This window comes from Fusarium verticillioides, chromosome 2 (assembly GCF_000149555.1).
Source record: "Fusarium verticillioides 7600 chromosome 2, whole genome shotgun sequence".
NCBI lineage: Eukaryota > Fungi > Ascomycota > Sordariomycetes > Hypocreales > Nectriaceae > Fusarium > Fusarium verticillioides.
Window position 1 is genome coordinate 1,088,373 of NC_031676.1, and position 25,341 is coordinate 1,113,713.

Here is a 25,341-nt window from a genome sequence, read left to right on the forward strand (position 1 = left end):
CTGTCACTGCAGTCACTGTCATGACTTTGGATGATCATGGATAACCCCTGTATTTGTTTCCCTGGACCAACTTGGGAACTGCTTTTTGTTTCCCGCAAGAGTTTAGGAGGATTTAAGTTTGAAACGACGTCGTTGATTATAATGAAGGACTAGCGGGATGTTTATGCTTTAAGGTTAACGGGGACCATGAGTATAACATTTAGATGCAGAATGAAATGTAGCAATAAATGGACAGAATTATAGAAAACAGATCCTTCTGGCTGCAGTCATTGGTAGAGAGTATTGGAGGTTACATCCACAACGGAAACGCCCGTTTATCTGGGCGCTTCCTAGACGCAGGTACCGAAACTTAGCTTAAACCTCCATCCAATCCTATCCAACTTCTACCATTCAATCTTACTTACACCCATCAAAGCACCCGCAGACCTAGACTCAGGTCTCTCTCACTACGTTTCACCTTGAATATCTTGGCACTCGGTGATTGACTCCCAAATGATGCGCCACAGGGATCACGACCATGGCCTTGACCTCTGTATTTGGTGGTCCGTTTGATTACACCTGGAAACATGCAGAGAGCCTAAACATGGGTATCCAGGATTATCCGTCCCTAGCTAACATAGCTATCCCGCTGGGGGAAATAGAAAGGATCAGGCCAGGAGGAACGCCACCGTTTGAGGTGCTGGTGCTGCTTGTCGCCTACGCACCGAATAACTGGAAAGTCGGGCAGTTTTGGTGTAACTCGTCCAGCTTGGCCATCACCATGATCCTTGCATAGAACCAGGTCTGGAGGATCTGATCTGCAGGCTGACCCGAGCTGAGGAGTTGCAGTATATATGAGGCATGGCCACAAGTTCGTGATGCTTTCTCTCTCCTCTCTTCACCTTCATTCTTCCTCGTCACGGTGTTTCTCGAGTTGTACTGCGACTCTTTCTCTTCTCTTCACTTATTCATTCCTTCATTGATTGAATGGCATTCCTTACTGCTTCTTCAAGCATATACACTCCCTTTTCACGACATCAATCAACGACTTCAACCCTAGCGGTTTTGTAGCAGAACTGGTTTTCTGCTCTCCTTCATTTGTGTTTGTCGAAACGATTTTCTTCTGAACTATCCAACATGAAGCTTCTTGCTACTGTTCTCGGCCTCACTACTGCTGCAAACGCCCACACTCTCTTCACTACTCTTTTCATCGATGGCGAGAACCAGGGCGATGGTACCTGTGTTCGTCAGCCTAAGGACGCCTCCAAGGCAAACAGTCCCATCTACCCCATCACTGGAGGTGTCATGGCTTGTGGTAAGTAGACCCTATGAGTGACCGTGACTAAGAGACAGTTACTAACGAGGAAATCAGGTGAAAATGGTGACAAGCCAGTCAAGTTCACCTGTCCGGCTCCCGGCGGTGCTCAACTGACCTTCCAATTCCGTGAATCCCCCAGCTACTCCAAGCCCGGTGCCATTGCCGAAGGCCACAAGGGCCCCTGCTCCGTCTACATGAAGAAGGTTGACGACATGAACTCGGACTCCGCTGCTGGTGACGGTTGGTTCAAGGTCTGGGAAGATGGTTACGACGTCAAGGAGGACAAGTGGTGTACCGACACTCTCCGATCCAACGGTGGTCTTCTTTCTGTTGATCTTCCTACTGGTCTCCCTGCCGGTTACTACCTCGTCCGTCCTGAGGTCCTTGCCCTTCACAATGCTCCCTCTGGTGACCCTCAGTTCTACCACAGCTGTGCCCAGATCTTCATCGAGAACGGCCCTGAGGGTCCTCTCGAGATCCCAGAGAAGTACGAGGTTAGCATTCCCGGTTACGTCGACAAGAAGGATCCTGGTGTCACCTACAACATCTACAGCGACAAGGGCGAATATCCCATTCCCGGCCCTGAGGTTTGGAACCCTACCTCTAAGGAGACTGGCACCAAGCAGACTCAGAAGAATGGTCTTGTCCCCAAGGACTGCCTTGCTAAGAACGCCAACTGGTGCGGCAAGCCTATTGCGAAGTACTCTGGACAAGACAACTGCTGGGCTGCGGCCAAGAAGTGCTGGGATATTGTTGGCGACTGCTGGGACAACGCTCCCCCTACTGGTGGTAAGGGCTGCGATACCTGGAACGACTACTGCAAGGAGATCAACGCCGCCTGCAAAGCCAAGGATTTCGAGGGCCCTCCCAGCTTCACTGGCAAGGAGTACTTTGCCGAGGCCCCTGGTCCTATTCCTGCTCCCTATGGTGATTTTGAGGGCAGCGATCTAGCCACTGATGGCAAGAACTCCAACTCCAACGACAAGCCTGCGAGCAAGGAAACGTACGTTGCTCCATCAAAGACATCTCAGGCTGCCGCCGCTACGACTGAGGCCTCGAAGCCTGCTGAGAATACTGAGGCCACCCAAGAGACAGCGACCCGTAAGTGGGACAAGTATGAGAAGAACACAAAGTACAAGGACACTCCTGTTATCAAGTATCCCATGCCAGTTCAGACAAGCGAGCCTACTGAAGAGGGAAGCTCTGGACTCAAGGTTTCTGAGGATGGCCGTTGCGGGGGTGAGACTGGACAGACTTGTGAGGGCAGCAAGTTTGGTGACTGCTGCTCTCGTGGAGGCAAATGTGGTCGCAAGGCCAAGCAGTGTGAATGTGGTTGCCAGAATGCCTTTGGCATTTGCAAGAAGTAAAACAACAAATTGTGATGGGGATTGTGGTTTGAGATTCTTCACTTCTTTTTATGTACTTTTTGGATGGATGAATGAATTGAACAGTTGAAAGTTCACTGGACTTGGTTGACCATGTTCGACGAGGTCTTTTTGGAATCACCTACGAGAAATCAATAGAATTACTCTTATGATGCCCATTATTGATTAAAGTTGGTGTTTGATACAGTGAGAGCGTAAGCGGAGGAGTATCGTGAAACACAACGAGCCTCAACTCTCTAAGTCGCATGAACCTGATTATTGAGTTCGGCCCTCCAACTTGATTTGTCTCTTGTCTTGTCTTGTCTTGTCGTTCAAGTTGTGCTCATGTGGCAAAGCTGGACGTAACGAGCGTGGCTGACCTCTTGATAAAGTGTGTCTCGTGATGATGATGTCTCTCAAAGATGACGTCGCGAACCAGGGGCAAAGTGTAAAAGGCCCCTCGATTTTGGAGAGGGGACGAAGCCGTTGTGGAACCCGAGTTTGCAGAAAAGCCAACTTTTGAGTATCAAAAGGTAGACGCCACAATCTTTTATTTTTCAGGGGCAGACACTGTTTGAGTGTTAGACACAGTCACAGATGCTCAGGTAGCCCGTCTGTGTTACTCGGGATGCATATTGTGCTGTATGAGGATATCAGGATATATAATTGAAACCATCTACGGATGGATGCATAATAACACAGTTTATGCGCTGAGGGTGTATTTGTTTTCTCTGTCAATATGAAGGCCATTCGCTTGCTGGTTTCAAGTTTGAGTAGGTAAGATGAGACGAGATAGGCAGACAAATAACGAGAGAGTACAATAGAAATGACCTCGAGAGAATTCCAAATCACCACTTACAAAAAAGTACAGCCTGACACGTAGGCTCTTTTGAACGCTGTCCGCTGCTGAAACACCTCCCTCCACTGCCAACTGGAGTCCATCCTTTTGGCGCTGCGACAGCCTAAAACCAAGTAGAGCCGTGGAGGCGAAAGCCCCTGTAAACACGTAGTGCGAGTTAGTTCGTCACTGCCTAATAAGCCTGTGTGTGCCGTAGAGGTCTTGACCCCGATATCATTCGCCTGCCGTTCTAGGTACAGTACCTACAGGCTACAGGCAAACGGATTAGTCCCGCGGTTCAAAGACCAATCCAATTCCCTCCTCCACTTTCACCCCCAGTCCCAGTCAGTCCCCGTTTCCATTTCCAACTCCATCTCCATCTCCATCTCCATCTTCAACCCTCGACGACCCTCAGGACTCAATCACCCACGCTCTAGCCTTTAGTCTACTCCCACCTCCCTCCGCGTCCTCGACCATCGGAAACTCGTCGCCATCGTCGCTTCGCTTTACTACACGGTAGCTTCTTCTGCTACTCTCACTCTTGGTCAACATGTCGAGTAATCGCAACTATGATTTCCTGGTACGATATCCAATTCCAATCTACTACCGTTCCTCACCCCCACCGCCCGCCATCCCGCCCCCTGCGTCTCTTGGATTCACGTCGTCTCGAGCCAAACCACGACGAACATGAACATACCAAATCGCATCGCACTGTTGTCGCTATTATTCACTGCTTGCGACCGCCTCGTGATAACTCTCTGCTGACCCTCCTCGTCATGTAGATTAAGCTGCTCCTGATAGGCGACTCCGGCGTCGGCAAGTCGTGCTGCCTGCTGCGGTTCAGCGAAGACTCCTTCACCCCTTCATTCATCACCACTATCGGCATCGACTTCAAGATCAGGACTATTGAGCTCGATGGAAAGCGCGTCAAGCTGCAGATCTGGGATACCGCCGGTCAGGAGCGTTTCCGCACCATCACCACCGCCTATTATCGTGGTGCCATGGGAATCCTCCTTGTCTACGACGTCACCGACGAGCGCTCATTCAACAGTACGTCTTACTATTCTTCACGACATGGCTCGATATACACATTTCATGATATCTTGTTGTGTAGCCCCTCTCCTACCCGATAGCCAAATGGTCGCCCAGCGCCCTTGACTTGGCCCAACAAAGCAATGCGCTATCGAGCCACATATACCAATAGCAACTAACTGACTCTCCTATAGACATCCGAACTTGGTTCCAAAACGTCGAGCAACATGCTACAGAGGGTGTCAACAAGATTCTAATTGGCAACAAGTGCGACTGGGAGGAGAAGCGAGTTGTTTCCACCGAGCAAGGCCAGGCTCTCGCTGACGAGCTGGGCATTCCCTTCCTCGAGGTTTCCGCCAAGAGCAACATCAATATCGACAAGGCCTTCTACAGCCTAGCCGCAGACATCAAGAAGCGACTTATCGATAACTCCAAGAACGACCAACCCTCAGCGAGCGGTGTCAACGTCGGCGATAAGAGCGAAGGCGGCGGCAGCAAGTGCTGCTAAACCGAATACCCTAAGGAGTCCGTTTATCTGCCATTCTCCGTTTGCCGTCGTTTTTATTTTTATTTTTTCAAGCTTATTACTTTGTAAACTCGAGGGAGGTGAAGACGCTGTGTGCGGATCAGCGTGGGATGAGAGAGTTGGAGAGTTCACCATTAAGAGGATGGGAAGAGAACCTGTGCTCTTCTCTCTGAGCATGAAGGATGGATGGATGGATGAAAGGAAACGAAGGAAAGAAGCAAAGGAGCTGAGAGGGAGGGATGGATGACTGTTAGTTTGAGCTGGGCGGCAAATCTCAGTCACGTTCAAAAGAATGAGTGACGACATTGCGAGAGGTTTTTGGTCATGTCTTGTTGTTCCCCCGATCGACCTTCCAACCCATCTTAGAGAGCAATTCCGGTCTGGAGTTTCGGTTTTTGATCTGGGTCTAATATACATTGCTTTCGTTATGTGCATGAGCGGTCGTTGTTGGAGTATTTAATTGCCTTGCCTGCGATTAGGTATCGGGTCAAGAGGAGCCAATGGCTCCTTTGTGAATGTGTTGATGTCTTATTTTCAGACCATCGGAGATTTGATGGGCTGTGAAGCGAGCGTCTTTGATTCTTTGATTCTTTTCGTTACAATAAAATACAATCGCTAAGTCTGAATATATGATGCTTTTACACGGTTACGAAAGATAACCTCGTCTCCTCCGTCATATTCAAGAATGCGCTGATTCCAGTTACGAATGAATCGCCATGCAACTTCAGGATTCGCGCAGGTAAGGACAAACCGGGAATCGAGCTTGTGTCGAAACTCCGGGCTGCTTCGAAACAAAGGCACCCGGCGGGTGTTTCTGGGAAACCCCTCCTCGAAGTCCATGGTCTCCCTGAGACTGAACACATCCATCTGCCAATCGTGTCCACTTTCTACACCATCCTGCTTTATGATCGCCTTGAGCTCCGACGCCGAGAAGTTCGCCTGCGGTAGCTCAAGCAGCACATGGCTAGGATTCCTTTTATGGGAAGACTTTTTGACGATTCGATGCATAACTTGCTGCCATGCCATGTTTTTGACCCGTCTGAACTTGATCTTAGGTGCGGATGCGTATGAACCTGGGAGGAGTGTGAAGCGCTCGACCTCAATTTCGGGTTTGCTTTTTCTATTGATGAGAGCGGGGTTCACTTTGGTGGCCCAGAAACCTGTGCCATCCCTCATCTTTGCTTGGGCGAGGCGGAGGACACGTTCGACTCTATCGCGGTAGATGTCAGCGGCGGCGCTGGAGGGGAAGGTTATGTAGTATGTGCCAAGCGGTTCCATCGTCCAGGGATCGCGATCTTGGTAGACTTGTATCCTTGTGAGTTCAATAGTTTACGATGGTATGGAGGATTTGAAGTACCATGGGTAATGACGTTTTCCCAGCCAGCGAGCGTACCTGGCGCAAGACGATGGAAGTCAGCAGCGACAAGCGACGTTGGCAGACCCTCGATGATAAGCATGTGTTGGGAACCAAAGCCCTCAGCCATTGCACCCTCCAATCGAGTGCGAGGCCTTGGCTTCGACTTGGAGATCCGACCGGGACTGCGCTTAGCAAGAGAAGAGTTGAGCTTCTCCTGCAGAGTTCCCCAGCTCTCATCTTTTTCGACGAACTTGGTGGATCTGGCGCCTGGCGAGGAAAGACATCTTTTCTGGGCGGCGAAGATGGCCCTGGCATAGGGAAGCCATTTTTGGCGGATCATCCGGGCGGCGGATTGTGAGGAAACATGGGATTTGAGGTTGGTGGAAGTGGAAGTGCAAGTTTGAGGGTATCTTGGAGCAGAGTAGCAATGGAGTCGAGGTGTTTTGCGGGACTCGGCCGAGTTCAGATCCGATTTGGTTTAGTGGGGTTCATTCTCATGAGAGATTGATAAAAAGTATGTTTGAGCCACGCTTATGAGTATCTCTTAACCTTTGAAGGTATGAGTGAAGGAGGGATAATATCGTCAAAGAAGTATATAATTACAAGTATTAATAATAATAATACTCTTTCTTCCTTTTTCTCAAATCACTTACACCTACTCCAAAGACTGGCTGCTGTGTCTCCGACCCAAGGCGCCACATGAGTTTCTCAACCACTGACTGAATGACGTGAAATATACTGACGAAAGCAGAACAAATTTATGTTATCTATGGCTTGAATAATTGTGACTCAGGGGGTCAAATGAGCATATGTATTTTTACTGACAGCTATGATGACTCTTCCCACCCCGCTTTGCTGTGTATATAATAAGGTTGTGGATGCTGAGGAAGTCAATACAGTGACTTGCCAAACAGAACTGACGTTAATCCAATTTGAGGATCTTGAATGATGCCTGAAGTATAAGAAATATATGGCTTTTATCGATGTGTCACATTGAGATTTATATTAGGTTGTTCAGAGTGGAGACATGTTAATATATCTGCTTCTGCTCGATAAATTGGGCCCTTCAACTTGGGTTGGAAAGAGCCTTCAGTCGCACTTGCAGATTTGTGAGTGGGAGTGGAGAGTATTTTCTTTGCGTACTAACACGGCAGTAGCAGCTCAAGTAACATCCTTCCTTCATCAACTACATTCAGCGGCAGTGCCTTACAATACCTTACCTTAACTTTTAAGGCGGCTACTTCATTGATATTCTAGACTCATCAAATTTCACCAAACATTATCTAAACTTGTCACATAACAGCGCATTCGTCTTTGTCATGCTTGCGAAAAGTGTGGACGCAAAGGTCAGGCCTTTGGCCAATACAAGCCTCGAGAAGGCAAGTCTTCTCGGTGCCGCTCGAATCTATGTCAGCAAGGACACTCTTCTGTCTTTAAATGGAAATCTAGAAAACGGAAAACACTGCGTTGTCACACGCTTAGAATCTGCCGCCGCCAACAAGGAAGATGCTCCCCAAGAAGACCTGCAGCGAGAAGCCTCGCTATGGATCCTTCCAGAGAAGAACCTTAGCCCCAATGTAGTTATGATGACTAGGGCGTTCCAAGAAGCTACAGGTTTCAAAATCGGTGATGCTGTTCGCATCACGATTGCAGGCACAACACCGGAGGCGGAAGAAGTCGTTGTACAAGAAGTCACTGAAGTGACAGACAAGACAGCCGCCGAATTTGAAAGGATGGAGAGATTAGAGAAAGGCGCAAAGTACCCTTTTTCTTGGGAGAATTCACTTGCATCTGCCTTTGGTAAGCTTGAACCCCCTTATGCAGTTCACTACCCAACATGCTAACTCCTAAGATCGTGCTGATCTCATTTACCCTGGCATGGTTGTGGAAGCGATACACACTTGCAAGGCACGCCGAAACTTCAAGGTCATTTCCGTTAACTCGAAGGCCAATGGCGTTGCCAAATTCAGCAATTACACGACAGCCATAATCATCGCTGATGCCAATTCAACAATCACAGACTTAAATGCTCAGGACCGGGGCGATTTGGTCGTAACTGGTGTCCCAGGAATGACAAAGCAAATCAACACACTGAACGAATTCCTGCTCCTCATCACTCAGCCATGTAATGTCAAAGGAGATAAGATGTCGGCTGCTTTTGTTATACATGGTGGCTCCGGCACTGGCAAGACTTTCATTTTGAATCGCATCGCTGCAACGAAATGGGGCAGAGTGCATTGGATTAAGCCCTCGGACAAGATCGCGAGTATCAGGGAAACCTTCAAGGTTGCACAGAGCCAGCAACCGAGCATCATTTTGATGGATAATTTCGAGTCTCTAATCAGCAAGGATCGCTCAAATCGCGATACTGTAATCGAAACAATAGGCGAAGAACTGGATGCTTTGGCCGAAATCTCCCAGTCGAAAAACGCCTACATTCAAGTCGTGGTAATCGCAACTTGCTCCGATTTCTATACTGATATCCCTGAGGGACTACGATCGTCCACTCGCTTCCTAGACCACACCCCTCTGCCTATTCCTAGAACCCACGAACGTCTAGAAATACTTGAGTCCTTTAAGCCACCGATTAGAGGCGACAGACAAGCACTCCTCCTCGAACTGGCACAGATGACACATGCATACAGCCCCAAGGACCTCGACATCTTAATCACAACCGCCGTCCGTGGCCGCAAAACCCAGCTGCTCAAGGCAGGTGTCGATTTTGACGTGGAGAATTTCTTGGAAAAGTCTGATCTGGAACGAGCGAGAAAGCTAGTCCGTCCCACGGCTATGCGCGACATCAATCTCAACCCTCCTACTATTCATTGGCAGGATGTCGGTGGTCAGGATGTGCTGAAAAAGGCACTCAATCGAATGATCAAGTATACAAAGGTGCGATATGAGATTTGACTATCAAAATATCTTAACAAGACTCTGACTATCATGCATTTAGAACCCTGAACACTCTCTTCGGCCACCTCCCAAAGGTCTTTTGCTCTACGGGCCTCCTGGCTGCTCCAAGACTCTCTCAGCCCAAGCCGCCGCAACAGAATCAGGCTTCAATTTCTTTGCTGTCAAAGGTGCCGAGCTTCTTAACATGTACGTCGGCGAGTCTGAGCGAGCCGTGCGTACTCTTTTCGAACGAGCCCGCAATGCTTCTCCGTCTATCATCTTCTTCGATGAGATCGACTCTATCGGTGGACAGCGTTCAGGTAGTGGCTCTGCTACCCGTAGCACTGGCTCTGTCAATATGCTCACGACCCTACTCACTGAAATGGACGGTTTCGAGGCTCTCTCAGGGGTGCTTATCCTAGCAGCTACCAATCGACCCGAGGCCATGGACCCAGCATTAATGCGGCCGGGCCGATTCGACCAAGTCCTGTACGTTGGCCCTCCTGACGGAACTGCACGAGAAGCTATTTTCAACGTACATCTCCGCGGCCTACCTCTAGCATCAGACGTCGATATTGCAGACCTGTCTCGACTCGCTGAAGGTTATTCCGGAGCTGAGATCAAGTCCATCTGCGATCAGACCTGCATGCTTGTCCAGGAGCGTTATGACGATGACAGAACAGCCAACAAGCTCGAAATGACCATGGCCGACTTAACAGCTGTTCTTGAGAAAACACCACGGAATATCACAAAACAAATGATTGATGGGTACGAAAAGTGGTCCAGGCAGTTCAAAAAGGTGTAAAAGTTTAGATGAATTTTATAACGATTTCCCTTAAGGATAGAGTAGACTTAGGCCGCTTTAGAAGATACTATCAGAGTTTATGAAAGTTTACAAAAGTTCAGAGAGAGATTATGTACCGGGGAAACTTAGATCAAGTGAAAAGAACTGGGCAAATATGACGAATATTTGTTCTTCATCTAGACGGGTCTTTTTCATTTCTTCGTTACGAATGGCCTGGGATCAGCACCAACTATCGTCCCTGAACCCGACTCAGCTCCTTGCTCGTCTCACAAGGGCCATTGAAGCCATAAAATTTATCATGATACAGCTCTGCAACTCAATAAACCACCCCTATGCACTACGGTTACTGCTCAGCTAGCAGGCCGCTTTCAAAATCTCCCCCTTTTTACAATCCTGCCAATCTCAACTTGCAAGCCCTGATTTCCTCCACACGCAATACGCGTGCCCTGCCGTCGCTTCTCGACGACCCTATCGTCCAAATAAGGGGGCAGAATCTCGGTCCAGATAAAGCCCCATTAGACCAGACCAAGCAATGCAGATAATTCAAACACGCCTAGTCAAAGGGTGCCTGGGTGCAGCAGAGCTTGTGATACTAAGAATATAGCGACGGATGCCACAAGGATATTTCAAACATCAACGCCGGTTCTCACCACCTGACCGTTCCGTTAACCAGCAAGCTGTACTTGCTAAATGTGCTTGTGCGGGAGTGAGACCTCAAGTCTGCACCCCCCCTTCATGATAAACCAAAAACAGACCAATAACCGGTACGCCATCGCCGAAAGAAGTGAGGAGAACTTATGACTCCTCGTTGGAACCTGGGTCGCTGCCTGTTTTTAAGCCACTAGAGAGACTGATGGCGATCTTCTTGCCTCCAGTGGGAGAGTTAACGTTGAAGCTTTTGCGTCTTTGTGGGCCGCGAGAGTTGCCGAGGATCGCCGTGACAGAACCGCTGCTGCTGCGTCTCTTATTTTGCATCATTTTGCTCATCTCATCCTCGTCTTCCTCCTCTTCGCGTCGACGCTTCTCTGAAAGTCGCTCAGGCGGTGGAATACCGCCCCCAAGGCTCGAATCAATAGGCGAGTGCACAGCATCGGATGCTACATCGCTGTGCTGGCTGTCCGCTTCTGGTGTAGCTTCAGGGTCGGCATTTTCGTCAGTTTCTTCATCGGATGCGTAGTCGACCAGTAGCTTCGAGGTGATTGAGCCATTCGTGGACGGTGTCCTTTCCCCCTCTTTACTTGACTGGTCGTCCTCATCTTCAGGATCGGATGTCGCCCAGTATTCCTCTTGCTCTTGCTCAACAGTGATTTGCTCGGCCATCCTTGTGCTGGCTAGAGGTCTCCTGCCCATCTCGTCTTCGGCTTCCAGGAAATAGTCGACATTAGATGTGTAACCCTGGGTTTGGTCATATCTAAGAAGGATCTCCCGGAATGTCGACATATAGCTCAACCCTCTAAGCTTTTCTCTATAGTTGGCCACGAGATGTTTGATCAGGTCTTTGATATTCTCTTTCTTGATGAACTCGAAAAATTCCAGCGATGCTGAGCCTAAGAGGTTGTCTCGGGGCACGGTCTCGATAAGAACTTCGAGAATTGGTCCAAGAACCTGCTTCTCCATGAGATGTTTGATGTAGAACTCATCCTGCATTCCGATTAACGATCGGAAGAAGCGGATAGCAACTATAGAGAGTTAGCAAGGTCGAACACATCGGATCAAGTTTTCGTACCTAATCTCAAAAATTTCTCAGAGCATGTGAGAAGCTGAGCAATGCGCTTAACGATATCGTGAGACATGACATGTAACTTGACGCGTAACTGGTGACAGCGGATAAAGAATGTTTGGATCTCGATAAGATACGTGAACATGGAAGCCTGCTGCACAGTAAAGTTCATGTCCGTTCGCTTCTCTAAATCCATGAGGGGCTTGAAAAGCCTTGGAGCCGACTTGTCGTAAAACTTATTGAGAAAAGTCTCTTGCTGAGGGTCCAGGGCGATTTGAGGTCTCTGTCTTCCCATAAACTCGCCATTAGCCTTGGCAAGGGCCTCGTTATTTTGCATTTGTGGGGGGCCAGGGTCTAATAAGACCCTGAGTGCTTCTGAGATTTGAGACTTGACGCCGAGATCAACTTCCACCAGTAGAAGATCAATCAAAGAGTCGGTGAGCAGAGTCTGGTTCTCGTGTAGTTGACGGTACAAAGTCTGGCGGATCATTTGGGGATCGTGATCGATGATAGAGATCAGGATGTCGGTTGCCCCAACTCTAACTCCCACGTCATGGTGTCTGAGCCCGAAGTGGATGACGGAAAGAAGTCCATGAGCGATAAAGTTGTTGTATAATGTCTGACGCGCCGGGGGTTGGATATTCTTGGCAATAGCACAACATTGCTGGATGAACAGCACCGCTTCCTTCTTTCTCTTCTGATCGCTGTTCGTGGGCCTGAAGATGCCAAACAACTCGTTAAGAAAAGCGGCATTTGCTTGCAGGTGCTGAACAATGTCGACTTGGTTGAAAAAGATGAGAGAATTGAGAACCGAAAAAGTAGGATCGTCGAGTATTCTAGCCAGAACAACATCCTTCAGGTACTGTAGACGGTATGTTTGGTGAATCTTCCTGCGGATTTGTTCCTCCTCTATAGGGACAACTTCTTTATATCGACCTTGGTTACCCAGCCAGTGTCGATGATTAGCCTTGTGACTAGGAAAGTCAGGGTCGTATTCCAGAGCACCAACAACACCTAAAACGCATTCGTCCGACACCGCATGCTCTATAATCGAGGTGTCGTTAAGAAGAATGACTGTTTTCATGATATTGCAAAGTCGGTGCAAGTCTTGAAGACTTTCGAGGTCCTCGGCCATCTCGACCAGGGGAACAATTTTGCCGATGAAATCCTCTGCCATAATTGCTTTGGCAAGAGCATCGCGGCCATTGGCTGTCGTGCTCATCATTCGCATGGTCTGTTCGATATCTCCGAGATTTCCAAGTTCGGCTGTGGGCAAGTTTATTGCCGGCGGAGCGTCGATAGGGAGATCGTCAGAAAGGCCGTCATCTAGGCATTGGTTATCAGTATCGTAGTCCATAGGTGATGAGCGGTCCAGCATACCGGCTCCTGGCAGATGGTTATGAAATGTCTGCTGAACATTGCTCACAAAACGCCTACTGGATGTCAGTAAACAAGTTGTATGTTACTGATAATCAGTACGAACCATATCATGGCGCATCCCTCGGCTTCTTGAAAACTGAGTGCCATGTCAACTCCACTACTAGGTTCCTGCCATACAATCAGTGTATCTGTGAGTCAGGTTAGACACATGACGTCTTCAATGCGCATCTCGGACCATGGTGACGTGCCTTGTTGCTTCTGGAATCCATCTTCTTTTTGAATTTTTGTTTCTAGCAGAAGACGGTCGGGATGATCTTCTGATTCAACGATGACGCGCGGTTCTTTGCGACCATCCTCAAGCTGCAGGCGCTACGGTCAGCAACTAATTCCGAGCGCAAAAGTGCATACAAAGATGCAGAATTGAAAGGACATCAACAACGTACAGTCTCAAAGCTCGCGCTGCAGAAGCCGGTGCCTCGATCGAACCAGTCATTGTTGCGGAGTTCGTAGACCTTGACGCGCTTCTTATCGGTGGGCTGATGAGGCACGGGCTGTGCCATCATCAAAGACTCGGGCTCTCCCTCGACAGTGAGGTTCGTATACGCAACCAGATCCGGGGCAAGTTCGAGATGCTGTTGCAGGGACAGCTCCGATGGTTCGTTGGGACTCAGAATCGTAAGCGCCGCCACGATTCCTTACGGTGCGCGCAGACGGTGCGCGACAGTGGAACGTCAGGATATCCTGATTTATGCGAGATGCGCAGCCGGCGCCGCTATCAAAAAAATGATACAATAAAAAAAGCGAGCGACGGTGCTTCAATGCGCCATGCAATGGGAATCTATCGAGATGGGGCGCGGGCGAAAATCGGGCGGGTCGGTGTGCGTTGGACAACTAAGGTAGGTACGGTAGGTTGGCGACACGCCACGGAAGCAATCGGCGGGAAGGAGAGAGCGACAACCGTGGGAAAAGGAAGGCGCGACAAGCAGAAGCGGAAAGCGACTTGGGCGACAGGAAGGCAGCCGTACAGAGCCGTGAACTCGGTATGCGGCAGGCGGGATCCGGGGCCAAGAAATTGAATTTGGGTCGGTTTTAGCGATAAGGGACCGATATATATCGAGGGACCGTTTGAGGCTGTTGAGAAATGCGGATTGAGGTGGGCAATGCGCGTGACCAGGCTGCCAGATGGTGTTGGGTTTAGGCCTTGGGATCCTCTTCGGGGGGCGAGGGGAGGGGGGCCCTGCCTTACCAATATCGTGTCAGCCACAGTGAGGCTGGTTAGAACGAAGCCTATCGTCCAATCAGAAGCTGTATCTGGTGTTGCCACTTGGGAAAAATGACGCGGGACTGGAGAAGTGAAAAAAGGAAACAAGTGGTTCTCGTCCAATCAAAGCTTGTTTCTCCAGTTTCTTATCAATTGCGCGACCAGAGACAAAAAAAGGACCCCTGAACCTGTCAAGACATTGAGGGAGGCAATGATGCAACCACGAACTAAATATAACTTTTCGAAAAAAAACATCGTCAACAAGAAATACGAATTGAGTGGCAATGGTTGCCAGGCAGTATGACCAGACTTCGTTTATTACCAGGGCAATGACTTTCAAGTTCGGCCCTTATGCAGATAATGTAGTCTATATCGTTTGCAAGTGTCATCGTGCAGGCGGCTCATCGTCATATGTTGACAAGTCGATTGTTTGTTTATGTTGAGCGACATTGATTCTTTGTTACAAGCGTGGATTTCACGTGAAACTCGCGTAGAGGCAGGCATTGTAAATGCACGTTGCCGGGAGAATATGGAGTTCGGCCGGATATGCCTAAATCCTTCAATCAAGCCGGACTGCATACAGTTGGCTCAGCCTTTGCGTGCTTGTGCTTGTGCTTGTGCTTGTATCAGGCAAAGGAAGCTTCCATAGAATCATATGTTTCTTCCATCTATCACTCAATGATTAGTACAAGTCGTTCCATTATTCTTCCACTCACTTTATATAATTCCCCCTCTCTCAACTTTAATCAATATTTATGCAAAGAGTGATCGACAGGGACAAATTAAACTCAACCTCTGAGTTAAATCATGACGCTACTCTTACTGCAGGAACGTGTAGGGCCGAGTCGGTTTATTAAGGGCTTAAAGCTGTTATTATTTCCCTGGGCAAGGTTTCTTTATTTCCCCGCATCGCGAGTTCGGGGAGCATAAAATGGCTTCAAGCTCAATGTTTGTTAGTAAATAGAGGGAGGAATGAGACAGGTATATTAGCACCAGCTCAGAAGCAGAGGAAAACCACGCAAATAAGGGATCGTGATCTTGTCGATGCTAAGGTTGGTGACAGCGAAGAAGCCACAGAACTCAATCGAAAGAGCTCACCATCGACTGCGTGACATGCTCAGCATTCTTATGGCATGTCACTGAGACGCCAGACGCCCTTATCTACTTGGGTGTCTTTATCGAGAGAACTATTAGTTGAAGGGCCAAAGCAACGGCACCGAGCTTTATCGGTATCGGCATCAAGCACGAGCACCGGATACAAGTGCGGTCGCATGATAGCCTTGTCACTGCGCCATCGAGCTACCTGTTGGCTCTTGAGGGCTTCCAGACGTTGATAGTTCACAATCTAGTGTTCAATAGTAGCCCAATCGAGTCTCTTAGTGTTCTCGATATAGAAAAAGAGGCTGTTGAACAACGTGGTCATCGTGGTCAGCTGTGTTGGCTCTCTTGCTCTGCCCAAAGAGGCATCAGCATTCATCCACGAGGCAGCAGTAACGGTCGCCTCATGACCATAGCGAGCTAATTCAAAATCATCCTTTCCTGTAACGGTCGACACTTTGCCAAGATCATTGATAAGAGCAAAAGTTGCGAACTACTGAGCCTGTAGAGCTGAAGGTGTTGCGATATAACGAGAGGAAAGAAAGCGAGCGCGAAAGTAGCGAAGGCCAAGAGAAGAGAAGGTCTGTACAGGAAAGAGGCTTATTCTATTCACAAGGCACTAAAGTTCTGTATAATGTATTGTCAACCAACATTGATTCCTCTCTTGGCGGTTGTCCACAATGTAACACCAAAGACAAGGCATCCCCGTGAACAAGAGCTTTGATGTAAGCCAAGATGCAAGTTCCTGAGTCATCAACGAAATAACCCAGGCAGTTTTCTTAGTCGAGTCGGCCGCACCGCCAGGAGGATTCGTGACAGCGAAACAAGCCAAGCTTTGTTGGTTCTCCTGAATCTAACCGCATCCTCATGCAGCGTGGAATGGCAATGGGGAAGGTTAGATCTGATCTGACCTTGGCAGGGCATTGTAACCCTGGAAGGCTGAAGTACTAAACTCTTCTAGGAAGTTTGGTCTGGCTTCTAAAGCTTCTAGCGTGAGACGACGGCCTAATCGAGCTTGGGTGAGTTCTTAAGAACTGACAAATAGTGGGGGATCATCATGGTCCATCATGTCTCTGTTGATCCATTGTATCTTTTCTATGAGTTGACCCATTTACAGTACCGCTTTAATCCGATGCCTACCGGTGTCTCTTCATTGATACGGAGCTCAAGCTCCTATACCAAGAAATCAACCAAGAAGAATCCGTCCAAGAATCTCTTTAGTCGCGTGGTGGCTTGGCCTGGGGTACATCCCTGGTGCGGATCTGCTCTGGCAGCCAAGGACAGGGGGACCTGGACTGTCAAACCTGCAGACACACAGCACGTTCCCTCTGGGCTTATGCACGACAATGGAACCTTTTTACGACTACTGCTTCACGATAGAAGCACAATGATGACCAGCCAACCTGCAGTAAGCAATTGTGAGTCAAGAGTGAGGCGAAAGAGGCGTTTAGATCTTTTAGCCAGGGGCTCAAAAGCCACAGAATCAATCCGAGATGCCGATAGCTTCAGACAATCTGTGAGGCCGAAACAACTCGAGTGTAATGACTGACGCCACGATATGGATTGTACACAGATCTAGGCTATAGAGCAGCCACGCCGTCCTAATATGGTCAATAAAGTGAAGTAAAGAGGCACAAGACCGTTGGAGGGTCTATTTTCAACTGCTTTTTGTGTAATTGACATAGAAGAGGCGTCTGAGATGCATGAATTATTTCGACATGACGTGTAAGTGGTCTTTTAACACGAAAACATCTCGTATGGCAAAGAAGTGATCACGATAGTGCAGCAACGGATAAATCCTTGCCTCCACGGACGCAGAAATATAAACTGATGTAAGCCCTGTCGCTGAATCAGGACTTGATGACTCCATCAGCTTTTGAGTCATCGGATTCTTCGAGTTCCCGAGTGAGCGAAGCCATCTCGGTATTCTCCACAGCACTTACACTGAATAACTGCCCCCGGCATCGGCAGTGGCAGAAACTCCGAGGAGCGATATGTTTTCAGTCTTGACAGGTAAAAGTGAATGATCTGACACGGTTGTACTCAGCTGTCTCTGCACCGCCAGGCTCAGGCTACACCCCAGCCTTGGTGGCGTTTTAACCACACGGTCTGGGCGACTCGGCAACGAGCCACTCAGAGTGTTTGCTTTGGAAAAGGCTGGCTGAGCTAGCAAACAGCTTCTCAGAATATTCTTCATGTATTAGCTATACCGAAGGGGCGAGACCGAGGTCGAAGGCCCCGTTGCAACGCGGTGCCGCAAAGATACACGGATGGCGTATGGCTGCCGATAGTCTACAGGGATAGGGATAGGGATAGGGCTAGAGACAAGGACAGGGATAATTATGCCTCGACAAGTGTTTGATGGCTGTGGAAGCTGTCCATCGAACGGTTGGTGACATTTCTCTTGGGCGTGGTCACATATCAAACCTCGAGCGGTGACATCTCAATCGTCGATTTCAGATATGTAACTTTTCGACTGGTGACATTGGAATCGACGATTGATGACATCGCAATCGACGATTCTGTCCGTCTTCATCAACACGTGGTTTCTGGAAGCTCCGGCTTCACACGCGAGGCGGAAACTAACATGGGTTGGACGTCGTCTAAGACATGGGCAGACCTGGGCCTGGGCGATGACATGCTGAGTCCACCTTCGTAAGACCAAAACTCCCTCAGCGTCAAAAGTTAGAATTCACCAAAAAGTATTATTATTTTCTTAACATGACGAGAGTCATAATCATTCATGCTCTGAATCATGTAAAAGAAAGATCTGCAACATGTGGCTCAACGCTCTGCATAGATAGTTCCTCCATTCCATCGTAAAACCCCTGGATTGCCTCATAGTCGTTTCAACGCAGCGCCTCATGAGCAAACACTGACTGAGAAGGGCTTGGTTAGACCTGTTTCACGGTTCCGCAGGGGTTGGTGCGTCTGTGGCGCTTCACTTTAACGCCCTTTAGGCCAAGACCCTCAGCTTGACTTGCAAGTCTTGTGAGCCTCGTCTTGGGGGGTCTCGAACTCAGTAAAAGATCGGCTATAGCAGCGCCGTTGCGGGCCGTCAGGTTCTTTTTCGACGCTGATGCCAGCTCAACTTTGACGCCAGTCTCCAACGCATCCATCACTTCAGCCATTACTTACTATGTACTGCCTACCTATCCTCGGCCTCTTGTTATATCTAGACCGCTTCGCCCGTTGGAAAGACGATTCTTTTTCTCATACCATCCCAACAACAATACAATACAATACAATACCATCCACACTAACACATCCACTTATATATACTTCACATCATATCACATTAGCATCTCTTCAACTTATATATCCACCAACAATCATGTCTATCCTCGGTTCCATCAAGCGTGCTCGCGATCACAAGGAGACAGCCAGGGCCAAAGAAGTAGAGCAGCCCAAGGCAACAAAGCCCACACAAAGATATCGCCATGTTCCCACACACGCAGCATGCGATTCAGTCAACGTCGGTCCAGCTGGTGCCCGTCATCACGACCGCTCCAAGGTTCGCGCTGAGAACCGAAAGCGAACGGCAAAGGCCGTTGCTGATGCCATGCACGGCAATCCCCACATCCAGATGAACTTCCCCGGATCATCAACGGCCTCTCCCTTCACCAGCGGCAGCTGCAGCACTACCTATCAAGCCAGCGAGACTGACTACGATGGAGACATCAGCCCCAGAAGTCACTCTCCCGTGCATCACTTTGAGCCTGCTCATATCTACGAGTACTCTCCTGCGCCAACTTTCCATCATCCCATTTCTCTCAAGGGCAAGGAAGTTGTCCGAGGTCCTCAGTATGGCTTGGCCTACACTGTATCTCCTGACCCTCGGGATCGGCTCGCCGAGCGATTCCAGACTGGTGTCATGATCTAAGCTTGTACTTGATGAGATTTCGGCCCCTGGAGGGTGATTTCTCAGACATGATCAAAAGCTACAAACCAAAAGAATCAGCAAGGGACTGACTCCCTGCTACCATCCACGCTTCGGTCCAGCAAGGCCCATCAACTTACACCGATCCGTCCACCAAGCTCTCCATTGAGATCGAGCAGGACACGGTACTCTAAGTTTGGAAAGAATGCGAAAGCGACCTACCTAACGGGCCAACCCAACAAGACAAGACACGACACGACACGACACGACAGGGGTCGTCTTGTGGGAGAGAGAGCAAGCATTGGATATGGGGGGCCCCTCTCAGTTTCGGGCATTCCGATGTCGAGTTTGACACATCTTGGCAGAAATCTTTATACTAAAGTGAAAAAAAGTACGCCACACTCTACTTAGGCTTAAGACTTGGTTCAGAGCAGGAATCGGAACCGAGCTAAGCCCTTTTACTTCATGTACAATAGCGTTTAGACTTTTCTTCTAGAACCTTTCGGGTTCTTCCTTTTATTACTGTTACATACTTTTTTAGCCTTAGGCCTTGGCTGCAATGGCATGGCATGGCATCAGGTCATTCTTCGTTGGCTGGGACCAACTGTTACTGAAATGAAACTAAGACAACGATTCACACTCACATTCTGTTTTCCATCGATCGCGATCCTTGTGAATGTCATGAAGACCACTGCTGCAGGGGTTGTAATTGAGTTTGTTACCAAATAATCAAATGCGGTTATCCGTATTGCAGTTTACTCAGTCTAATTGATCTTGTAAGCCGCAGAGCTTAGACTCGCCAAGTAGAGCGGTGTTCGTATCTCATGTTAGTTTCTTCAAGTCATTTATGGCCTGACATTGAAATTTATCATTTACAATTCATGCATTTCTTGGGATGTGCCTTATAGAGTAAACGATCAATCGTGGTTGTTCTCATTGTGAATGTCTTCAATTGTTCTAAAAATATTAGCCCCGGCAGTTTCCTACTGGTCATTTCACGACTTGGTCCCTGCCGATCCCTACCATCTTCACTATAGCACCCTTTGGCCTGTAGCTACGTAATCATAGATTAGATGGATGCAATGCAACGCCTCATTCATGCTTCGTGGCCTTCTAATGCTGTGCAACCACAATCACGAGCAACCTAACTCGCCGCATTCATTACTCTAAATCTTTCGTCGCCCACGGGCGCGTTCGCCTTTTTTATTTTCCTTTCCTTGTGTACGTTGCACCAAACTAATTGACATCTCAAATGAGCGTTCTTTGATTCTACAAAACACTCGCCTTTTCATCGCTGCATCTCCGCAGTCGCGAGCCGTATCAAACAACCTCCGTCTCTCCTCCGCCAAAATGGCGATCGATCCGCCCGCGGAGTTTCTCAGGCCATTATGGGCTTGGGCTGAAGCTACGCCCGTCTACATTCTTCTGACATTATTTCTCGCGTTTATTGCGCTGGCACTTCTTGGGGTATGCACTGCACTGAACCCCTCTAAGGCCCCGCGCGCGCAATCGCAAGCTGACCATTCATTCCTAGCTCTATGTCATCCTCCATCTCGTCGCGCCAAAGCCTCGACCCGTCTACGCCTCCGAAAAGACCTACCTTACCAGCCATCCAACCCAAGGACGCACACAGCCTCAACCTCTCCCCTGCTGGTACGATCGCTGGCTCGCTGAGCGACAGGCTAGTGAGCAGCACGTCCGCCCTGATGAAGCATTCCCTACCCCCGATGCTGGAAACATCGAACCCGCTGAAGTGCGTCTAAGCGTCGTCTTCCCAGCCTACAATGAAGAAGCTCGCGTTATCCCCACCCTCGACGAGGCTGTCACTTATCTCGATGAACACTTTGGCCGAACCAAACAAGCTGGACCTAGCGGAGCGAGTCCTACGACTAAAAGACATGTTCGGAATGCTCCTAAGGAGGATCTCGGCGGATATGAGATCTTAGTTGTCGATGATGGAAGCAAGGATAAGACAGTGGATGTTGTCCTCAAGTTTGCCCAAGAACACGGCCTCCATGATATTCTTAGAGTTGTCTCACTTACTCGCAACAGAGGCAAGGGCGGAGCGACTACTCATGGTTTCCGACATGTGAGGGGTGAATACGTCCTATTCGCTGATGCTGATGGCGCGTCTCGTTTCTGCGATGCTGGTAAGCTCATTGAAGGATGCGAGGAGGTTGTCGATGGATCACACCGCGGCGTTGCTATTGGAAGCCGAGCTCATCTCGTGGGCAGCGAGGCCGTTGTCAAGGTAAACTAACCCTCTCGTCTATAACAATTATATCAACTAACACAAATAGCGCTCGGCTCTACGAAACTTCCTCATGCGATCTTTCCATCTCGTGCTCATGATCCTCACACCCCCGGCAACATCGCGCATCCGCGACACCCAATGCGGCTTCAAGCTCTTCTCACGAGCATCCCTCCCACACATCATTCCCTACATGCACACTGAGGGGTGGATCTTCGACATCGAGATGCTCATGCTCGCAGAGTCAGCACCAGCGACACCAGTTCTTGGCCACGATGGCAGTGTTATTGGCACCAGTCCCGGCATCAAGGTTGCTGAAGTGCCCATTGAATGGCACGAGGTTGGTGGCAGCAAGCTCAACGTCATCCAGGACAGTATCAAGATGGCTATTGGCCTTGCGGTGCTGAGAGCCAGTTGGATGTTTGGTGTCTATCGAAGACGATTGACATAGGACGGAGGTCAAGGGATCAGACAGAATATGAGCGCAAACGTTCAGTAATCATAATGATCACGTCTAGTTGAATAAACGCAGTCAACAAATCTTTCGAACTAATGAATATGAGGGATTCGCCCTGCAGACGGTCATGCTAACAAGACACGGTAAAGTGAAGCTCAATTGCAATTAATATTAGTCTTGAAATGGTCTACTTGTATCTCCCAGTTTCTAACCACAGGTAGTAGTATGGGGATCAAGCATGCGTATGTGTGTGTATCTAACAAAAACCCACTCCCGCTCAACATTCCGAAATGCTCAAATGTCTCATAACCACCCATGAAAAGAAGGGCATATGTACAATCGTCCCTCTGCTATAATCTAATGTCTCCCATTTCAGAGGAAATTTAGATTCGTTTTTAAAATTCGACATAAAAGTCCCAAGCCGAAGCTCCATAAACGCCGCAGCTCTCGCTACTTAAACACACCATGCTCTTTTTCTCTTTTTTTTTTTCAAAATCCAGAGTTACTGGAATGTCTCCCGGTACATGATGGGAAGGAAGACAATGCATGCTTTCCAGAGGATGAGGACGGCATCGATGATGGCGAGAGGAGCCTTGAAGATGCCCAAGATACCGCAGCCAATGACGGTGCAGGCATTGAGCCAGATGGCGAGAAATGCAACGGAGAAGAAGTGGTAGGCGAGGATGAAGGGGCGCTGGAGCATACCAGCCAAGAGAGCGACGGGGCCGTCAGTTGAACCGCGCTTGAAGTAGTTGAAGCATCCGTACTGAAGAGCGCGGAGCTGACGGTCGTTGGCTGCGAAAAGGGAGTACAGAGCCTGAGCGAGAACGTTGATGATACCGGTCAAAGGCTTGCGCTTCCAGTAAAGCTGGTCGAGCGCATTGTTGATGGCCTTGTTGTCAGCGAGGTCAGACACCTTGCTGGGGTGCAACTCCTCGGCGAGGATGACAACATCGTTGAAAGCGACAGTCATACCACCACCAGTGAGAGGATGTCGCATGTTCATAGCGTCACCGAGGAGGATGGCTCCGTTGGCGCGCTGCTTCGTAGGAGGAAGCCAACTGTTGGGCATGCTTCGGGGAATCTTGCCATCCTCAAGAGCCTTCTCGGCTGAGGGTCGGATGCTAGTAGGGAGCGCAGGAAGGACATAGTTGCGGATGTATCCACGAACGCCGCCATTCTCAGGCGAGGCTTCGGGGATACCTTGGGGCACATCGATAAGAGCGCGGGTCTCGTGAGTGCCGATCTGGTACAGAAGGATAGGGAAAGCATTGCCAATGATGACATGGCCGTGGCCAGGTTCAGGAAGATCGCAGTCGATGAGCTCAAGAGCGTAAAATTTTGAGCAGACCTTGGGCTTGGTCCTGAGAACCTCCTGGCGCCACTTGGAATCGTAACCATCAGCGATAATGGTCAACTGTCCAAAGTAGTAGTCCTTCTCCTTAACACCAGTCTCCTTGTTCTTTGTGCGACTCTCGACACCAAGAATCTGGTCCGACACCTCTCCGCGCAGCGTCTTGACAACCTCTGTCTCAACAACAGTGATGTTCTTGTGGTTTATGCACGACTCTCGTAGCTTGGTGATGAAGCGGCCGTGGTGGAAACTGCATCCAGACGGTCTCTTATCCGCTGTGCTGTGACCTCCCCAAGCATGTGTGACATTGCCGCTATCGTCGAGACCGGGATAAGGAACGAGGACCTTCTCGCCGTGGTAGAAGACAGTGTATCCGTAGCAAGGCATGGCATCGATGCCCTCGAGACAATGACCGAGGCCGATTTTCTGTAGTGAGGCGACTCCTCCAGGCTGGAGAAGTTCGCCAACGATGCGATCGGGCTCCGATAGCCATCGCTCGAGAAGGAGAACGGATCGGCCCTGGTTGGCGAGAGCGTAGGCGATAGTGCAGCCAAATACACCAGCTCCTACAACGACAACATCGGCCTCGTGGTATTGTTCGCGACGGCGAGTCTGCGACTCGGTTGATGTGAGTACTGAAGCCATGGTTGAAATTATTGGCTGTTGTAGGAGTGAAAGGAAGTTGAGTCGCGGTAGTTGAGGAATTGTTCTAACAAGACTTTCGATGGGGAGTGGGGGATCTATTAATCGCGGATCGGGGGGCGGCGAGAAATTGGATGGGTTGGCCCTGGGAATTAGGGGATGGAAGTGGTCAGAGACTAACAAGAGCAGCACCAAAAGGCAATGAATGCTTCTATAAAGAGAATGAGATCAATGCTTTTATGCAGATTCTCAGCTTAAAGTCAAACAAATAATGTAAAGTCTTATCTCTTATAAATGTCAATCGGTTTTCGGGGGCCACAGAGCCTGTGACAATGACGCTCTCGACTTTTTGGGGGCAAGTATAAAAAAGGTTAGGAGAGAGATCGATCAATTGAGTGGAATTCCGGGCAATTGGACCGATTTAAACACAACAGACACTTTCAAAGACGACAATTCCTGTCGCCTGATCACAATTGACCGGATATGCGCCGTTTATAGTCTCCCTTTCCCTCTCATTCTCGTGGGATTCACTCTCCAAGGATATCAACAAATCAGCCTATAAACCGTCACTGAATGTCATGTCAGGGGCCCAAATTCAAAGAAACCAAGAAGAAAAAACCAACGAGAGAAATGGGCCCTTGGACTGCCATGGGGCGATCCTGGCATTCTCTCTAGGGCTGTCATTATCGTAGCTCCAGGGGAATAACCCACTGTAAGGTCCCCTGGAACACTTCACCCCGCAACGCTGTGGTCTCCCTTGGTCGCAGCAATCGCGCCACCAAGACCCGTAGACGCCCTGACCGCTAAAAGAGCAGCCAACCACCGAAGACAAGATCTTGCGGGCATGGTTCGATGCACGAAAAGGACACCGCCAGGTTCCGGGACTTTTCGCATGTGAAAGGACGTCGTCTCATAGAGAGAGAGATTCAGATCGTACGTGGTTCGAACCAATTTCACCTCTGCCGAGTCCGGTATTACTTCGTCGAGAGTAAGAGAAAATACGTATTCGGAATGCGACCTCTCAGGGTTTCTCTGGTTGGGGTCGATGCTTATTTGATGTTCCTGCATCTGTTCAGCGGCTAGTGGCCAATCAGTTTCTGGTTGATGACCTCCATTAACCAAATCTCATGATGACGGGGTCAAGTCTACACGAATACGCTGCTGCATGTGACACTATCAACCCAAGC

At 49.2% G+C, this 25,341-nt stretch overlaps 8 protein-coding genes across 10 annotated transcripts; 5 read left to right on the top strand and 3 right to left on the bottom strand.

Annotated features, from left to right (window-relative positions):
• Positions 1–1,116: 1,116 nt before the first annotated feature.
• On the top strand, positions 1,117–2,733 carry FVEG_06174 (murein transglycosylase; the record flags this gene model as incomplete). Its single annotated transcript, XM_018894459.1, has 2 exons — positions 1,117–1,294; positions 1,352–2,733. The coding sequence occupies 2 exons, from the start codon at positions 1,117–1,119 to the stop codon at positions 2,662–2,664; spliced, it is 1,491 nt and encodes a 496-aa protein (XP_018751543.1). The 3' UTR covers positions 2,665–2,733.
• Positions 2,734–3,746: 1,013 nt separating this feature from the next.
• Positions 3,747–5,708, top strand: FVEG_06175 (GTP-binding protein ypt2). Its single transcript, XM_018894460.1, has 3 exons — positions 3,747–4,079; positions 4,282–4,549; positions 4,726–5,708. Exons 1-3 carry the CDS (start codon positions 4,050–4,052, stop codon positions 5,037–5,039), a joined length of 612 nt encoding a protein of 203 aa, XP_018751544.1. The 5' UTR covers positions 3,747–4,049; the 3' UTR covers positions 5,040–5,708.
• Positions 5,506–6,863, bottom strand: FVEG_06176 (hypothetical protein). Its single transcript, XM_018894461.1, has 2 exons — positions 6,415–6,863; positions 5,506–6,361 (listed from the first exon to the last, which is right to left on the bottom strand). Exons 1-2 carry the CDS (start codon positions 6,752–6,754, stop codon positions 5,673–5,675), a joined length of 1,029 nt encoding a protein of 342 aa, XP_018751545.1. The 5' UTR covers positions 6,755–6,863; the 3' UTR covers positions 5,506–5,672.
• A 723-nt stretch (positions 6,864–7,586) lies between these two features.
• On the top strand, positions 7,587–10,260 carry FVEG_06177 (hypothetical protein). The gene is made up of 3 exons (XM_018894462.1): positions 7,587–8,214; positions 8,267–9,306; positions 9,368–10,260. The coding sequence occupies exons 1-3, from the start codon at positions 7,734–7,736 to the stop codon at positions 10,109–10,111; spliced, it is 2,265 nt and encodes a 754-aa protein (XP_018751546.1). The 5' UTR covers positions 7,587–7,733; the 3' UTR covers positions 10,112–10,260.
• On the bottom strand, positions 10,103–14,453 carry FVEG_06178 (hypothetical protein; the record flags this gene model as incomplete). 3 transcript variants are annotated; one of them, XM_018894464.1, is made up of 6 exons in its annotated part: positions 13,655–14,453; positions 13,460–13,571; positions 13,315–13,399; positions 13,212–13,264; positions 11,838–13,157; positions 10,103–11,790 (listed from the first exon to the last, which is right to left on the bottom strand). In XM_018894464.1, exons 1-6 carry the CDS (start codon positions 13,772–13,774, stop codon positions 10,907–10,909), a joined length of 2,574 nt encoding a protein of 857 aa, XP_018751548.1. In that variant the 5' UTR covers positions 13,775–14,453. The 3 variants fall into 3 exon arrangements, with proteins under 3 accessions (XP_018751548.1, XP_018751549.1, XP_018751547.1); XM_018894465.1 differs by having other exon boundaries at positions 13,460–14,453; XM_018894463.1 differs by having other exon boundaries at positions 10,907–11,790; positions 11,838–13,264; positions 13,655–14,389.
• A 4,294-nt stretch (positions 14,454–18,747) lies between these two features.
• Positions 18,748–20,092, top strand: FVEG_06179 (hypothetical protein). The gene has a single exon (XM_018894466.1). The coding sequence runs from the start codon at positions 18,905–18,907 to the stop codon at positions 19,451–19,453; it is 549 nt and encodes a 182-aa protein (XP_018751550.1). The 5' UTR covers positions 18,748–18,904; the 3' UTR covers positions 19,454–20,092.
• A 443-nt stretch (positions 20,093–20,535) lies between these two features.
• On the top strand, positions 20,536–22,313 carry FVEG_06180 (dolichyl-phosphate beta-glucosyltransferase). Its single transcript, XM_018894467.1, has 3 exons — positions 20,536–20,917; positions 20,985–21,701; positions 21,751–22,313. Exons 1-3 carry the CDS (start codon positions 20,801–20,803, stop codon positions 22,150–22,152), a joined length of 1,236 nt encoding a protein of 411 aa, XP_018751551.1. The 5' UTR covers positions 20,536–20,800; the 3' UTR covers positions 22,153–22,313.
• On the bottom strand, positions 21,255–24,992 carry FVEG_06181 (squalene monooxygenase). Its single transcript, XM_018894468.1, has one exon. The coding sequence runs from the start codon at positions 24,155–24,157 to the stop codon at positions 22,661–22,663; it is 1,497 nt and encodes a 498-aa protein (XP_018751552.1). The 5' UTR covers positions 24,158–24,992; the 3' UTR covers positions 21,255–22,660.
• Positions 24,993–25,341: the final 349 nt, after the last annotated feature.

What these genes read in the sequence shown, in the direction of transcription:
- FVEG_06176 (XM_018894461.1), bottom strand. Translation starts at nt 6,754, where the DNA reads ATGATCCGCCAAAAATGGCTTCCCTATGCCAGGGCCATCTTCGCCGCC. An exon ending in GGAAAACGTCATTACCCATG is followed by an intron (nt 6,362 to 6,414) that starts GTACTTCAAATC and finishes CAAGGATACAAG; the next exon opens with TCTACCAAGATCGCGATCCC.
- FVEG_06181 (XM_018894468.1), bottom strand. Translation starts at nt 24,157, where the DNA reads ATGGCTTCAGTACTCACATCAACCGAGTCGCAGACTCGCCGTCGCGAA.
- FVEG_06177 (XM_018894462.1), top strand. Translation starts at nt 7,734, where the DNA reads ATGCTTGCGAAAAGTGTGGACGCAAAGGTCAGGCCTTTGGCCAATACA. An exon ending in TTCACTTGCATCTGCCTTTG is followed by an intron (nt 8,215 to 8,266) that starts GTAAGCTTGAAC and finishes CTAACTCCTAAG; the next exon opens with ATCGTGCTGATCTCATTTAC. An exon ending in GAATGATCAAGTATACAAAG is followed by an intron (nt 9,307 to 9,367) that starts GTGCGATATGAG and finishes TCATGCATTTAG; the next exon opens with AACCCTGAACACTCTCTTCG.
- FVEG_06180 (XM_018894467.1), top strand. Translation starts at nt 20,801, where the DNA reads ATGGCGATCGATCCGCCCGCGGAGTTTCTCAGGCCATTATGGGCTTGG. An exon ending in TTGCGCTGGCACTTCTTGGG is followed by an intron (nt 20,918 to 20,984) that starts GTATGCACTGCA and finishes ATTCATTCCTAG; the next exon opens with CTCTATGTCATCCTCCATCT. An exon ending in GCAGCGAGGCCGTTGTCAAG is followed by an intron (nt 21,702 to 21,750) that starts GTAAACTAACCC and finishes TAACACAAATAG; the next exon opens with CGCTCGGCTCTACGAAACTT.
- FVEG_06179 (XM_018894466.1), top strand. Translation starts at nt 18,905, where the DNA reads ATGTCTATCCTCGGTTCCATCAAGCGTGCTCGCGATCACAAGGAGACA.
- FVEG_06175 (XM_018894460.1), top strand. Translation starts at nt 4,050, where the DNA reads ATGTCGAGTAATCGCAACTATGATTTCCTG. An exon ending in ATCGCAACTATGATTTCCTG is followed by an intron (nt 4,080 to 4,281) that starts GTACGATATCCA and finishes CTCGTCATGTAG; the next exon opens with ATTAAGCTGCTCCTGATAGG. An exon ending in CGACGAGCGCTCATTCAACA is followed by an intron (nt 4,550 to 4,725) that starts GTACGTCTTACT and finishes ACTCTCCTATAG; the next exon opens with ACATCCGAACTTGGTTCCAA.